This window comes from Nanorana parkeri, unplaced genomic scaffold, assembly GCF_000935625.1.
Source record: "Nanorana parkeri isolate BGI_ZX_2015 unplaced genomic scaffold, ASM93562v1 scaffold238, whole genome shotgun sequence".
NCBI lineage: Eukaryota > Metazoa > Chordata > Amphibia > Anura > Dicroglossidae > Nanorana > Nanorana parkeri.
Genome location: NW_017306506.1, coordinates 917348 through 933260, shown reverse-complemented (window position 1 = coordinate 933260; position 15913 = coordinate 917348). Strand labels below are relative to the sequence as shown.

Here is a 15913-nt window from a genome sequence, read left to right as displayed (position 1 = left end):
AAAACAATGCTGTAGAGATTACATACACAATGATCAATCTGAAAAATCTTAAAATGTCTCTTGGCATCCAATTAATAGAAGGTTGAAGCGTAAGCACTTTCACAATCTTCCATTGGCTGAAATTTTTTTAACTGGCCCCCTTTTTGAAAGAATCAGGCCTTTATAGCCTCCCCCCCGATCCCCCATATGGAAACAATCCCAAGCATGTTTTGTTATGTTCATTATGAAATTTGAAAGTGTTTTTTTAGAAGTTTATCATTGACTGGTAAAGTGTATTATGTACTTTCTAGCTGTCAATTTTCAAAGTGATTTCACTTGGTTAAAAACTGTCTCTATTTCAGCTCATGAAATCATTGACAAGATGTCCAGCGTGAGATTTGATCCCAAGGCAGAGGACACTGATGTTAATGGGTGAGTGATCATCTAGGATAATTTTTAAGCAGAGTGGGCTAGACATTAACACATATGGCAAACTCATCTGTATTACAAACAGAATTGTCTTTTCTTAGTAACTTTTTTGTATATCTGATAATACCCACTGTTTACACACAAATAAGAACACAGGTTAAAAGGCCAACATGAAGTTGAAAAGCTACCCTCTGTCCAAAATAATTATACTAATAAGAAAAGGACCTTCCCACAGCATTCTGTAACACAAATAACACAAACCAAGGCCAAATATACAGGCACACCACAGGTTTAGATTCTTACATGTGCAGTGGTGTAACCCTGCATTGCACAGCAATGGCTCTAATGCCTTCAGAGTTGGATGCAACCTGAATAGTTCCATATTCTTTGTGCTTGCAGAAGGGCGATCATTTAGCCTCCAACTATTCCACTGCAGACAGATTAGAGACTCCTGCCCATGCACACCAACACTTTCGGATACCACAGAGTGAATACTTGGACATTGCTTGTTGGTTAAAAAAAAGATGGCATCATCATACTAAAGCTGTAGTGATGTCATGTTAGAATCATAATCCAAGAATAGTCAGTTCTTGTAGGTTTGAGCTCATGTGTATGTTCTGCCAGGGCTTAAAAGCTGATTAAAGCCTTTCAAACTGTTTCTGCTCTTAATGCTCTGACATCATTTTGAGTCATATAAAGACTTGACACTTGTGGAAGTTTGCAGTATATATCCATAATGGTGTCGTTGAGACACAAGTGATGAAGAATTATAGGTTTGGTTAAGATAAGGTGTACATCTTGCACCAAGAACAATCTGTGCTCAACATGTTTGCAAGTCATCTCTTAATGTGAGCTTCCTTTCTTATTTAGAATGCAAGTATGATATGTGCTTACAATGAATACAAAATATAAATCTTTCACCCTATGGTCTACTGTTTAACTTACTTGCCTAAATGGACTATAAGGCAAGGTCATTGTGATTGGCCTGTCATCTTCAGTACCTGTATGTATTGCATTGCTAGAGCAGAATGACAGGAAATCTATGTATGCAACCTTTAGGAAGAAACAGCGATACCAAATAAGCAAATAGGGAAAGAAGAAATTTGTAGAGAAGCCAAGCATTTCGAGAAAATTACTCTCATGTTCTGTCCTCAGATCTGCTACTTCAAGTTTATTAATATCTTATTACAAAATGTTTCTCTTACCATTTTATGACTGTATCTCAATTCAAATGAAATGAGTTCTTAAAATAAGGAAACCAGATAAAAAGGCAAAAAGACTAGCAAAATGTGGGGGGAAAAAATATCATCATAAGTGCCGTCTCCATCATTTCTACATTGCTAATTACAGCTTAAAACCATTGGATAGTACTGACTAGAAAGATTTATCAACAAAATAGACCTAAAGCTCTCACCTTCATTTATCATCTCAGAGTTTCTTGTTTGTGGGCTCCAAAAAAAGTACAAGTAGGGACTGTTGCATCTTAACACAAGACACTAAGGGGCATATTTATAAAGCAGTGTATTTGACTTTCAGCAAACATTCACTGGAGGTCAGTTAATCACTCTCATTTAAATCACATGCATCAGGAAGTTTCACGTGCATTGAATGTTTGGTGAATGTCAGATTCATTGCCTTATAAATATGCACCTAGTCACATTTTTGAACTTACCAACACTTTTCTATTTTCCAAGAGCCACAGCCTTTCAAATGAAAAATATAACTTTCCTACTGATCTTAGAGCAACATCAAATGGACATGTAGAGACTAGAGCTGCATTAACAAGTCAAGTTGTTAGTTGTACAAATATGCATTTGAATAAATGTCGGAACAAATTTTTTTTGGCCGGGAATTCCATATTCTTAGCCCATGGCCTCTGCCCCTGGTGCACATTGGACTTTGTTCAAGTATCTGGATGTAACTTTATTGTATTTCCTAGTGCATTTTTAGCTGATACAGCATGATATGTAAACTTTGGATTGGCCATCTGAAGGCAACTGTTTAGTGTACATTGAAAATGCCTGATGGGGTTGGTGGTATGGAGTGATTATATTTGAGATGCTCTGAGCTGACATGAACATGGGCTTAAAGTGACACTAAAAACAGGAGTTAAATCTTAAAAATGCATTCAAGTACCAAAAATGTCACTTATCTGTTTTTTATTTAGCGCCCCTCCAGAATTAAGGACGGTGTCAGCACAAATTCAGAGATGATTTGAGGGTCTATGGCCGAGTGATACACAAATAAGATACATTTTTGATAAGAGATAAGGTACTTTAATGCATTTTTAAGATTTAACTCCTGAGTTTAGTGTCACAGCATGCAGCATTTTCTTGCGTTCAAAATGGAACGGAACACAGGCAATGTTTTACCATGTGCCCGATCGCCCACTGTGGGTGGGGGTGTGGCTGCGGTGCCATTGACTTCAATGCACCACTATGCCCCCTCCCACCCTAGAAGGAAGAGGGGAGTTTAGTGTGCGATTACTGTTTGTTCCAGCAGATTTCGCTCTTGAACGCATCGCAATTGGTGTGAACTGGCCCTAAGTGTTTGTGGGACTTTAGTATTACTCCCACAGAGGGGTCTCCTCAACTATGAGAGAATTGAGTACTGAGACAACTAATGGTTCTGTCATACAGATAAAGTATTGTAATGGAAAGCAAATGGATGAGTTCAGTTAATTCCTACAGCTTTTAGAAAAAGCTAGTGTAGCCCCTACCCCCTTCAGTGGCGTGGCTACTAGAAATGTAGCTTTGCTAGTGTTGTAATCAGTCTAGCTGATTTGTAGTTGGTTTTTATCTGGTTAATTATAGGTGTTCTGCTGTTGATTGTACCTGCCTGAGTGGGATGTGATCCTGCTACAGTGTGGGACAGCCAATAGAGAATTATCAGGAGTGTCTATGTCTCACGAGCCAATCACTGGGGGTTTCAGGGCCAGTGGTGCATGCCGGTAAAGTGCATAAGTACTCAGGAATTGCCATGTGCTCAGGGCAGTCCACCCCTATGCCTACCCTTGGGGTGGGATGTACATGGTTGGAGAAGCTGACTCGGCCTCAAGCCTGGAGGAAGCCACATGTGGAACCAGATGGGGTCTGGAACTATCTGGGGATAAGAACCAGAGAAGCCCTATGACTGATGTAGGTACCAGGAGTTGATATGGACCTCAGGAACCAGTCTGGTGTCTCTCCCATGGAAGATCTCATGCATATCCCTATTCAGCTGTTGCTCTATTACCCAATGTCAGCCTGTTCTCTCAATAATTCTGTACTGGGGAAGTAGGAAGGGATTGGTGAGTCTGGAGTAGGTCCTATTATTGCTATGGATGTCTGAAGCCCTATACCCACTCTCCCAGTTATGCGGTTTTGCAACAAAGCATTCTAAAAAGTAGTTGAAAATCAAACCAATAGGAAAAAATTGCAGAAAATTCAAAAATTTCTTGGCCAGCTGATTTGAAAAATGTTCCGGAGGGCTTGGCAGCGAAAGGGTTAAAGTGACTGGCACCCAACTTTGTTGATTACATGTCCTTCACTGGTAAGGATCTGCCCCTGAAAGTGAAATGTCGGCCTTCCCTGCCTTTGGGGGTCCACCTTGGGCCTCTGGGGTCAGGGGGGCACCACCGTTTTTCTGTAGCATATACTGTATTCTTATATATTAGGTCTGTGATCACATACACCATTTTCAAATAAAAAAAAAAATGAAATGTTTTTCCTTTTTTTTTAGTGTGTAGTTCCCCCTCCTAAACAATACCAGACCCTTTAGGTCTGGTAGGAATGTTAGGAGGGACCCTACCCCCCAAAATGGGAGGAAAAAATAAGTTGTGTCCCCCCTAAAATTTCTGTATCAGACCCTTGATCCGAGGATAGGCCTGGCAGGGCCGGAAAGGGGGAGGGGCGAGCGAGCGGGCACCCTCCTTCCTCCCATACCAGGCCACATGCCCTCAGCATTGGGAGGGTGCTTTTCCAGAGTCGCCCATGGAAAAGCACCTTGTCCCTGTGCCGATGGGGACAAGGGGCTCTTCCCCACAAGCCCTAGGGTTGGGGGCAGGGGGCTTTTTCACATCAGGGTACCCCTAATAAAGGGGCACCCAGATGCGGCCCCCCAGTGAATGAGTAAGGGGGGAATGGCATTTTGACAGATGCCGGCAACATTATTATTATTATACAGGATTTATATAGCGCCAACAGTTTGCACAGCGCTTTACAATATAAGGAAGACATTACAGTCACAATACAAATCAAGACAAGATGGTAAGGAGGGTCTTGCCTGTGAGGGCTTACAATCTAAAGGGAGGGGGAATTGATACATGAGGAGGGAGCTGCTTGGGGATGAATCGTTTGAGAATGTGATGGTTGAGCGGTTAGGTTGAGGTGGGATAGGCTTCCCTGAAGAGATGAGTATTTAGGAAATGCCTAAAGGCAGTCAAGGTGGGCGACAGACGGACAGGTTGGGGTAAAGAATTCCATAGGATGGGAGAAACTCTAGAGAAGTCCTGGAGGCGACCATGGGAGGAGTTGACAAGGGAGCTGGAAAGCAGGAGGTCAATGGATGAGCGGAGGGGATGGTTAGGGTGATACTTTGAGACCAGGTTTGAGATATAGCCAGGGGCAGAGTTGTGGATGGCTTTGTAACTGATTGTTAATATTTTGAATTTTATCCTTTGGCCGAGTAGAAGCCAGTGTAGGGATCGGCAGAGGGGGGTTGCAGACACTGAACGGTTGGTTAGGTGAATGAGTCTGGCAGCTGCATTCATGATAGACTGAAGGGGGATAGCCTGTGTAGTGGAAGGCCAATGAGGAGGGAGTTGCAATAGTCAAGACGAGATATAACAAGCGAGGGGATGAGTAATTTTGCGGTTTCTTTGGTTTCTTTGGTCTTATGTTTGGTGAACATATAAACAATTGGGGGCAGCTAGCGGTGACAGCTAGCTCCGTCCAACTGTGTACAGTTTTACGTCATCTGACAAATGAGCCATGATTGGGCAAAGTCATCATGACTTTGCCTAATCATGGCTCTTAAAGTTATATGTGCCCTGGCCTTCAGCCAATTACAGCTTCACAAGGCACATTGCCTTGTAGGGCATTCAGCGGGACGAACAGCCCGCTGAACGCCCTGATAGTTCGTGTTTTTGGAGGAGTGACGTGCGGTACCTTCAGATTTGGGTGAGGTATTCCCCATCCCCGCCAGCCGAAGCCCTGCCCCCGACTCGGTCAACAAGCTAGTTTGAGGCAGTAAGGGAGGAGACAGGGAGGAGCTCCCTGTCCCTCCCTTGCTCGTCACTGTTGAAGCATCGAGATCGATGGCCTCAGTGTTTTTTTCTTTCTTTTTTTGATTGGACAGCTTGGACCAATGGCGTTTTGCCATTGGTCCAAACCATCCACAGAGCTCACGCCTCTAACAAAGAATAGAGGCTGTGACAGCTCTGGCCTCACTTGTTAGGTTACACAAGCAGTGGGGAAGCCCGCAGATGTGTAACCTAACTACCTGTCAAAAGCCGGATGCAGCGCCACCTGTAATTAACAGGCAGCGGTCCGTCCATGACAGGTTACACAGCGGGGAGGCTTTCCCTGCTCTGTAACCTGTTACAAGCTGGTCCGAATGGAGAAAAAGCTTGAATGGATAGCTGAATGGAGAGCTTTATCCTCCATAATACTAGGTGAGGCACTGCCTCACCTGCCTCCCCTGACTGCACGTCCTTGGTTTGGAGAACACACAAACTAGCAATGTTCTAGTTGAACTCCCGTTCGACTCGAACATCCAGCCCATCCCTATTCTTCTATCATAGCAAAGCTGTTAAGCCCCAATGTGACACTGAGAATAAATGTTAATTTGCTGAAATAAGGGCATCTTTGACAAGAAGGCAGGTTTGAGGGTGCTTCTTCCACTAGACAGTATAACTGTAATCTGTAACAGTCGTGCTTAAGATTTTCTTCAGTCTAGGGTCCATCTGTAATGTTTACCTGTCACTATGGCATGAATAGCAGATTAGGCTGAATAGTTTGTTAAATATCTTCAGAATATCACCAATCTCTTCCAAAAGCCAAGCACTGACTAATAAATACTTATTTCCTTTGCTCCACAGCTCCATCTAGTGGCCATAATGTGGTATTCAATTACATTTGACAGAGAAGAAAATATACCAAAAACTTTTGTTTTAGCCTCTATTCGCACAGAACAAACATATAGCCAATCACCCTATCATATACCTGTATACATGTGGTATATTAAAAAACTACTTCCAGCACTGGAAATTCATTACCTTGCCAAAAATACCCAAACATGGAGATCCATTTGCAGCGATTCTTTTCCCATCATATACAACTTGGTTTCAAGCCAAATGTAATAGGCTCCACTCCTTAAAACTTCAAGGTATATTGTAACCAAACACAATAATTACATTGTAGTTGCAATGGTAGGATGGTGTTGGGCCTCCAGGCCAAGGATCTCACTTTTGAGAGCGATAGAAACCTGGACGAGGTCTACTAGAAATATTTGTCACCTTTTAGAGAGTAAGTCTTATATTTTCTGTCCCTATGACCATCTGTGACCAGGACAGGAAGTAAGTGTATACCTTTGTAACAGAGCAACAAAAACCTGACACAGGATCATATATCGCTTCTGTATTCTGTCCAAAACTAAAACAAGGTTTGTCTGGAGTAGGACTTTAACCTCGAAAACAAAGCACTTCCAATACAAGATACTTAGTTGGCCTGACAGGTAATCAGTCTGAATCTTTATGTCGGGAAGCCTATAAAGTACTCAAGTTTAGTGTGTAAACAGATAAGACACCAATCCCTTAAGAAAACAGTGTTGAAATATTCATTATTGACTATAAATATTGATGTGTTGACATTTTTTTTACCTCTTAGTCGTTATTTCATTTGATGGGTTTTGCTTATCTCTGTCAGAGGTCTCAAATATTACATGTCAGCATAGTAAGCTTTAGTGATAATTCACATTTCTACAGGCTTGTTTAAAGTGACACTAAACTCAGGAGTTAAATCTTAAAAATGCATTTTTACAATTAACTACATTTTTCTGAAATCTCTGAATTCATACTGACATTGTTCTTCCTTCTGGAGGGTGGCTACTTTTGTTCCCCATGGTCCTGGTGTGTGTTGTAAAGTAGCCACCACTCCAAGCTCGCTCCCGTGATGGAGAACAAAAGTAGCTTCCGTCCAATAAGTTGACTCACAGGGTGGATGAAAGTGTTATTACCTATGGCAATGTATTCATTAATTTCACAGATACACTATATTGTGGCAATAAGTCCATCCACTAAATTTCCTTGCTACTAAATATTCCACGGACAACTGTCAGTGGTAATATAACAAAGTGGAAGCAACTGGGAACAACAGAAACTCAGCTACCAAGTGGTAGGCCACATAAAATGACAGAGCAGGGTCAGCGCATGCTGAAGCGCACAGTGCACTGAAGTCGCCAACTGTCTGCAGAGTCAATAGCTACAGACCTCCAAACTTTGTGCGGCCATTACATTGGCACAACAACAGTGCATAGAGAGCTTCATGGAATGGGTTTCCATGGCCGAGCAGCTGCATCCAAGCCTTACATTACCAAGTGCAATGCAAAGCATCGGATGCAGTGGTGTAAAGCACGCCGCCACTGGACTCTAGAGAAGTGGAGACGTGTTCCCTGGAGTGATAAATCACGCTTCTCTGTCTGACAATCCGATGGATGTGTCTGGATTCGGCGGTTGCGAGGAGAACGGTACTTGCCTGACTGCATTGTGCCAAGTGTAAAGTTTGGTGGAGGGGGTGATTATGGTGTCGGGTTGTTTTTCAGGGGTTGGACTTGGCCCCTTAGTTCCAGTGAGGGAAACTCTTAATACATCAGCATACCAAGACATTTTGGACAATTTCATGCTCCCAACTTTGTGGGAACAGTTTGGGGATGTCCCCTTCCTGTTCCAACATGACTGTGCACCAGTGCACAAAGCAAGGTCCATAAAGACATGGATGAGCGAGTTTGGGGTGGAGGAACTTGACTGGCCTGCACAGAGTCCTGACCTCAACCCGATAGAACACCTTTAAGATGAATTAGAGCGGAGACTGCCAGACAGGCCTTCTCGTCCAACATCAGTACCTGACCTCACAAATGCGCTTCTGGAAGAATGGTCAAAGATTCCCAAAGACACACTCCTAAACCTTGTGGACGCCTTCCCAGAAGAGGTGAAGCTGTAGCTGCAAAGGGTGGGCCAACTCAATATTGAACCCTACAGACTAACACTGTGATGCCATTAAAGTTCATGTGGGTGTAAAGGCAGGCGTCCCAATACTTTTGGCAATATAGTGTATGTTTGTGTTAATTAAAATGCATGCCATAAGCGTTGTGCCACATAAATATGCATTTTTTACATTACTAACAGTTTTGATGATTAACTATTTTAAGTAGGTGGGTCCATTGGTGCTGGTTACATCACAGGAAGTAATGGCAGTGGTGTTGCTGATACCAGTTGGAGGACATCTGAGGGGATACTGCCCTCTAAGTGATTTTCTTTTTGTTTGCAAAGTGGGCGTCTGCATTCTCTTATAAGCAAGGTATGACATGTATTACTGATAACTATTTCTTCTTCTTTTTTTTATAAACAGGTTTGCTAAATCTGAAGTAAAAGTTCAAATAGATGATGGGAAGAACGATGCAGAGGAGCCAGCAACATGGACCAAGTAAGTGTTGTGAAAGAGGCCTTGCAAGAGATGTTGGCACTGTGCGGGCATAAGCTGTTGGATACCAAACCTGAAAGGAGTGTAGACAGGCCAACCTTTGGGAGCAGCTAGTTGTATTCAGAGAAAAGAGCAGGACAGATGCATAATAAACACTGGAACAGTAAAAACACAGAAACTGGAATAAGAAATCATTTTCTGCTGCACACCTTATCACTATAAATAAATACTGCTGGGGGGGGACTCTTTTTAATATGTTAGCTTTTTTGGCCTGTGCTTGGGTTTTATGTGTTAAAAGGATTGTCTACCACAGGGGTGGGCAACTCCAGCCCTCCAGCTGTGCTTTTACTACAAATCCCAACATGCCTCTGCCTTTAGAAGCCATACCTGTAACTGTCAGTCTTGCAAAGCCTCATGCGACTTGTAGTTCCACAACAGCTACAGGGCCGGAGTTGCCCACCCCTGCTCTCCCAAGTATCTGATTGTATTGCTCTGGAAGGTGGCCACTGAATGGCATGGACTGCCATTGGGAATATGTTTTACATAAGTCTTCCAGTGTTTACCACAATTATACAATAATTTATATTCCAAAGAACTCATCAGACTTATTTACAATTTTCTTCTCCATTTTCTTTTTTCTTTTTACACTTTGTTTATAAAGTGAAAGTGTCTTTTAGGCTAGGTTCACACCTAGACAACACTTCACCGCGCGGCAATCAAGCACAATTCCGGACGGATTGCCACGCAGTCAGGAGTCGCCAAGGTGTCAACCGACCGCGCTGTGGGTGCCATTATTTTCTAATGGCACCCCAGTCATGCTGGGCGGATTGCACGGTTAAAACAGCCGCACGTCGTGTATCGCAAAAAAAAAAGGTACATGTACCCTTTTTCTGCGATTACCGAGCGGATGTAACCCCAATGAAATCAATGGGGCCGTGCGGCAATTGCTACCTGCATTGTGCAGGACCACGCGATCCCGGGACGCGCGTGTCGGGTGTAGTGCAGGTGTGAACCTAGCCTTATTCAGTCAGTCTCTATACTGCCCTTGCCCAGGGATCTGTCATCTTTTTGACAAGGACCCATAGAGATGATCAATTGCATCATGCATTTCTGAAAGCATTGTTGGCTTTAACTACACCCAAATAAAGCTCAGTAGAGTTGTACCTCACAAGCTGGTGGAAATGGATTCTATTACTAGGGATAATGCTCCTAAGGGGCCCTCTGCCACTGGCCATAACTCTTCAAATTACATTTTTTAAAAGTCCCTCTATACCTTTTATTTCATATATTTATTTTCTAATTATTTCTTCCCTATTCACACACCAGCTGCATGAATGCTTCATATTCATGATAAGAATGATGTTTCGTTAACTTTAGGTTTGATGTATAACCATTAGAAATGTGATTATGCTATACAGATGAGAACACATATTCTCCTTCATATCTTGGTTTACTGAAGTGTCAGTGCTGGACTGCCTATGGGATTTACTGTGTAAAAAAAGGGACTTCTTTGTTTATTTTCCAGCAAACTAAAGAAAGTGATCGCTCCATTTGTGATGTCATTTGGATTCAGGTAGGAAATAATGTTATTGTAGCTAGACAAAGAGTAACTCAGTCTCAGATGCAGGTGTAATTAACCATAGAGTCTGCGTTCTTTGTTACCTTTGTGGGGAGGTCTCCCCCACCTCTCGCAAGGCTATGACAGGCTATACTATTGTCACCTGCCTCTTTGTTATTAATATACACCTATGAAGAATACACTAGTGCCATGTGTCTTCTGCAGAGCCAGAGCCCCAGTGACTGCCAGAGCCCCGCATTGGCCCCCTGAGAGCCATACTGACCACCAGAGAGCCTGCACTGGCCCCCTGAGAGCCGTACTGACCACCAGAGAGCCTGTACTGGCCACTTTAGAGCCTGAGCAGCCCCCTGAGAGCCTGCACAGCCCTCTCTGAAACCCCAGACAGCCCTCCTGAGACCCTGGAGATATCAGGCCATAAACACGGAGCAACACAGAGTATGTAGCTACATAGAATTCTGCATTGCTGTATAATGTATTGCTGGGATTTGCAGTTCTCTATAGCTCATGGTATTATTCTGCGGTACTTAACACTGTATTGCTGGGATGTGTAGTCCTATATAGTTGGTGGTATTCTACATTGCTGTATAATGTATTGCTTAGATTTGTAGTCTCTCTACAACTTGGAGTCAGTGGCAGATTTACCAGGATCTAAGCTGCAGCGGGACCCTGGTGCAGACTCCAAGCTGTAGAGAGAATACAAATCACAGCCTGGACAGGAGGAAGAGGGCCCTGGTGACCGTCGTCATTTCCATAAGTGTTGTATGTCTCTAGGCTCCCATAACATAAATCTGCTCTTGGCAATGACTTCAGCTAAAGAACAACCTCTAAGAGATAAAAACAAAAATGATTGAAAATACCGTATTGTCATAAAACGCATGCACTTTTCATAGGTATTTGAGAAATACCTGTCACATGAAGTGTTTATTTTGAGTTAGCTTAACGTTTTGTAAAAACAAAGAAAAATATGGCACATGATCATTTATTCTTTTAAGCATGTTCTTAGAAGTGTTTGTAAGTAAGATTTTGATTGTAATATGTATTTTTGGGAATGCAAACTCATCATGATGGTGCCTGCTATTCTTGCAGATGCTATTGTGTGGCACATAATCAGATCATTTAAATGAATACTTTGTAGGGATTATACACCAGGGTAGTGATGTCTGTCCTTGCATTCCTGATATAAAGTGCAAATTACATTCCAGACCTCAGATGTAAATACTGTATATAGATGGCTCAGCTGCCCACCCTAACCAACCTCTGAAGGTCATAGTTTGGTTACCACGGTTCCACTGTACACACACATGGACTTATTGATGCTCCCATTTTACTCCATGGCTTCTTCAATGCAGTCCCCAGTACCAGGCTCGGCACTCAGGGACACTGGATGGGTACCGGATATTTCAGCCCATCCTGCAGTAGCAGACTCCTAAATGGTCTGCTACTGCATCCCCACCATTCTGTTGTCTACAGACGTAGAAAAAGCATTTGACAGAGTGGATTGGACGTATTTACAAATTTGCTTAGGAGATAACGTGTACATGAATAGCAAACATATTCTCGCATCTGACTGCTAGGGTCAGAGTTAACAGAGTACATTCTGATTATTTCTTGCTGACATATGGCATGAGACAGGGATGTCCCTTGTCGCCATTGATATTTATCCTGTCGCTGGAACCCTTGCTCTGCCGGATTCGCGCACACCCCGATATTTCTGGCCTTTTAGCTTGACCTCTCTCCCATAAACTAGCCGGTTACTCAGATGACCTACTCTATATAGTGTCTAAACCTTTAATATCTCTCCCCAATCTGATGCGCGAGTTTGAGGAGTATAGCGCTCTTTCAAATTTTAAGATCAACTTGCAGAAGTCGAAAGTTCTCGACCTTACCACCTCCCAAACTCTTTTATCTACTCTCCGTGGGGCCTTTCCCGTGCGCTGGACAACTACAAATCCCACCTAACTAGGGACTAAAATTGGGACCGTCCATTGAGCAAATCTGTCGGGACTTGGCCAAATAATTGAAGAATACGCTATCCTGGTTTGGGAGAAATAATGTATTGAAGATGAATATACAGGGCTGCCACTAGGCAAACTAGGCAGCAGCGGCAGACTTGGGACACCCCTCGGCATTTAGAATATGTTGTGGGGCTAACATAATAATAAATGGCAAGTGAGGCTGTTTCTTGTCACTGTCATTTTTTACAATTAATAAATAGAAATAGAAGAAATTCATATAAAGACCCTACTGCAGGACAATGTAGTTGTTTAAGTGGACCGCTGGGCACATTTTCTTGCCACCTTGCTTACATCCTGGGTTTTATGTCTTCCATAGACGCTTTGGGAGTTGCTCATACCAAAATAGTTGCTTCTTCATTCTGTGGTAAGACCCACCCAATTTTTTCTTATCCCCTGGTCACTGCACATCAATACTCTTATGGAAGGACTTATGCATGGATATACTAAGATAACATATAACAGCTGAAATCCCTAAAACCTTTGTAGCTCTTTGGATTATTTAGTTGAGGACAATACTACTGTTAAATCATTGCTATATAATGGAACTTCTGGGAACTATACAATCCAAAACATTTAATTTTTTGAAAACTATACAACACATACTATATATTGATCATTTAGGCTTTTGTCTGGTATGCATGAAAAGCTATGGAAGCCGTAATCCTGACACTATATGTATGGGGGGATGTGTGTGAGCATGGTGAATTATGAGGTCAGCGGCAATGATTACCACACATTTTGAAACTTGTATAAATGATGTTCTTAATATACAATCTGGTATAATCTAGGACCTCTTGCAGTGGATAACAATTATACAAAAATTAGGTATGTACCTGAAATGATGTTGGAGTAATGATTTCCTCATTATGAACCTATGTTTTTATGGACCTTTACCTCACATAATGCTGAAAGTGTGAAGAATATTGGTCATTTTGCTTAAAATCTGGATTGCATACGAACTGAGTAGAGTAGATGGATTGCCCAGAGGGTTCACTTTTTTCTCTTTTTGTAGAACCTCATTTTACATTATATTATGAAATATTTATTTATATGGACAGTTTTGTGATCCACATAATGCTTTAGAATGGAAAAATAATAAAGTTTTACCATGAAGAGAAATAGTCTTTACCGTGCATGGCTGATGGAATGGTAAATAAATAAAAACTATTGCTTACATGTAAAATAATTACAGAGGACTGTGAGGACGGCAAGTTCAGATCAATCAATTTCCAAGAAGACTGTTGTGATCATCTGCCCTGTTCAAGCTGCACCAAACGACACTGTGCCGGTGTGGAATACATTTCAGTTGACAAAACAGACTAAATGTAGACAGGTGGAGCAGCGGCAGTATTTGAGATCAACATTTCAAAGGACAACATTATTTTTCCTCCTTGATTCTGCCCAGAAGTGATTTTGTTTTTTACCTGATTTTACTTATAACAAGTTGGACATAAAAAACATTGCTTTACTCCAAGGAAACAGACAAGTAAATACCACATCCCCATGTGTTCCAGAAAATGTACTGCTCAGTGCTCAACTGCCCTGGTCCATTAGTTATGTCAATATTGTTTTTCAACCCTTATAAACTTGTTCTTCTATAGATGTCTTGTGTACTCAGAAGCTGGCTATGAAATCTGTTACACATAATGGCTTAAGCACATGTTTTATGAAACACTAAGAGTAAGAGCAAAAAAGAAAATGTAAAAATGAAGTGTCTCCATTGATATCCATTTGGTCACTGGACATGCGCCAAACCCGGGAAAGAAGTACATGTGGCAAATTCAGGGACGTGTATTCTGAGTTTTTTTGAGAACGCGCATGAACTCGCAAGAAAAAGACGCGTTCGCTGTGACGCAATTGGGGTGCCATAACCTAGTAATGGTAATACAAGTGTGTTTTGTGTTTGTGCACATTTCGTGAAAGTGTGCATTTGACATACGTTTAAGAGATGCTCATATGTGAACTGGCCTAAGAATCCAGCTGTCATTTGACCTGTGCACTTAAGAAAGAAAAACAGATTATGACTATTATTACTATTATTATTATTATAATTATTATTTATATTTCAGTTTGTTTGGAGTTCTGCTTATCTTGGTGGATTTTGTGTTTGTCATTGTGGATCTGTCGGTTATGGAAAGAAGTGTTCAGACAGCAACTATCATATCAGGAATTTCCTTAGGCATTTCCATCTTCTTCCTCATAGATGTCCTGCTACACATATTTGTGGAAGGGTACGTGACAGACATGGCATCATGGCATTGCAATTCTTTTCTCACTAGAGCAAAGTGAACTAGACCATGAAAAGAAGGGCCTAATGGGCTGATACAGTTTATGGTATGCTCATGGATTATTGGTAAATAAATTAGACTGATTCTCAGTCCTTTGGCTAATGTCACATGTAATATCTGCTGCAGCCCTTGGGGGTTTCTAAGACTTTAGGTTAGCCGTGGAGAAACAATAACATCTATCCAAATCACTTGGTTATTACACTGCTTGGTCTTAGGTTTATCTAATAAATTGGACTTCATCTACTATTGGGCTAGCTGCCCTCCAACAGTGGACATACAAATCCCTTTATAAAGGCTGCAAAGAGCAGATTGCAAGGCCCTGTCGTTGATCGTCCCATCAACTAGGAGCAAGTAAAAAAAAAAAACATCAACCAAATATAACCCTTCCAAAAAAGGTCCAGAGATGGCTAAGCAACAGAAGAATCAGACATCTATCACCTAACTGGTCTAAATCAGCATAAAAGTGTGTGTGCTGGTGGGGGATGAGGTGCAGGGCATGTAATGGTGAAGTAGTAGAGGGAGGATAGGGAAAGGGGGTGCAGGTGATGTAAGGTAAGGTGGTAGAGGGAAAGTAGGGAAAGGGGATACTAGGGATGTAGGGGAAAAAAGGATGCAGCGAATGTAAGGTAAAGTGAATGAGGGAAACAATGAGAAGGGAGTGTAGGGGATGTAGGCGAAAGAACTTTCAGGAGATGAAGCAGGAGACATGGGATGTAAAGGGATGCAAGGGATGTAGAGGGGAGGGAGATGAAGGGGATGTACAATAAGAGAAAGACGTTGCTGAAGGGGTGGGTGCAGTGGGATGAATAGAAAGGGGTGCATGGAATGAAGAGGTAGAAGATGCAGGGGATGTAGGGGACAGCTCAGACACATGGGGATTCCCTTAATTTGTGCAGCATTCCTACTTCATAATAAGGGGCAACCTTCAAGAAGGGAAAGCCACCA

The 15913-nt window shown here is 42.1% G+C and overlaps 1 protein-coding gene across 1 annotated transcript in view; it reads left to right on the top strand.

Annotated features, from left to right (window-relative positions):
- LOC108787023 (phosphatidylinositol 3,4,5-trisphosphate 3-phosphatase TPTE2-like) overlaps positions 1 to 15913 on the top strand; it is a 53252-nt gene that overhangs the window by 16529 nt on the left and 20810 nt on the right. The window contains exons 2-5 of the mRNA XM_018556455.1: positions 342 to 411; positions 9015 to 9089; positions 10612 to 10659; positions 14750 to 14911. Of these exons, the coding sequence (XP_018411957.1) occupies positions 362 to 411; positions 9015 to 9089; positions 10612 to 10659; positions 14750 to 14911 (335 nt within the window). The 5' untranslated portion in view covers positions 342 to 361. The remainder of the gene's footprint in view (positions 1 to 341; positions 412 to 9014; positions 9090 to 10611; positions 10660 to 14749; positions 14912 to 15913) is intronic.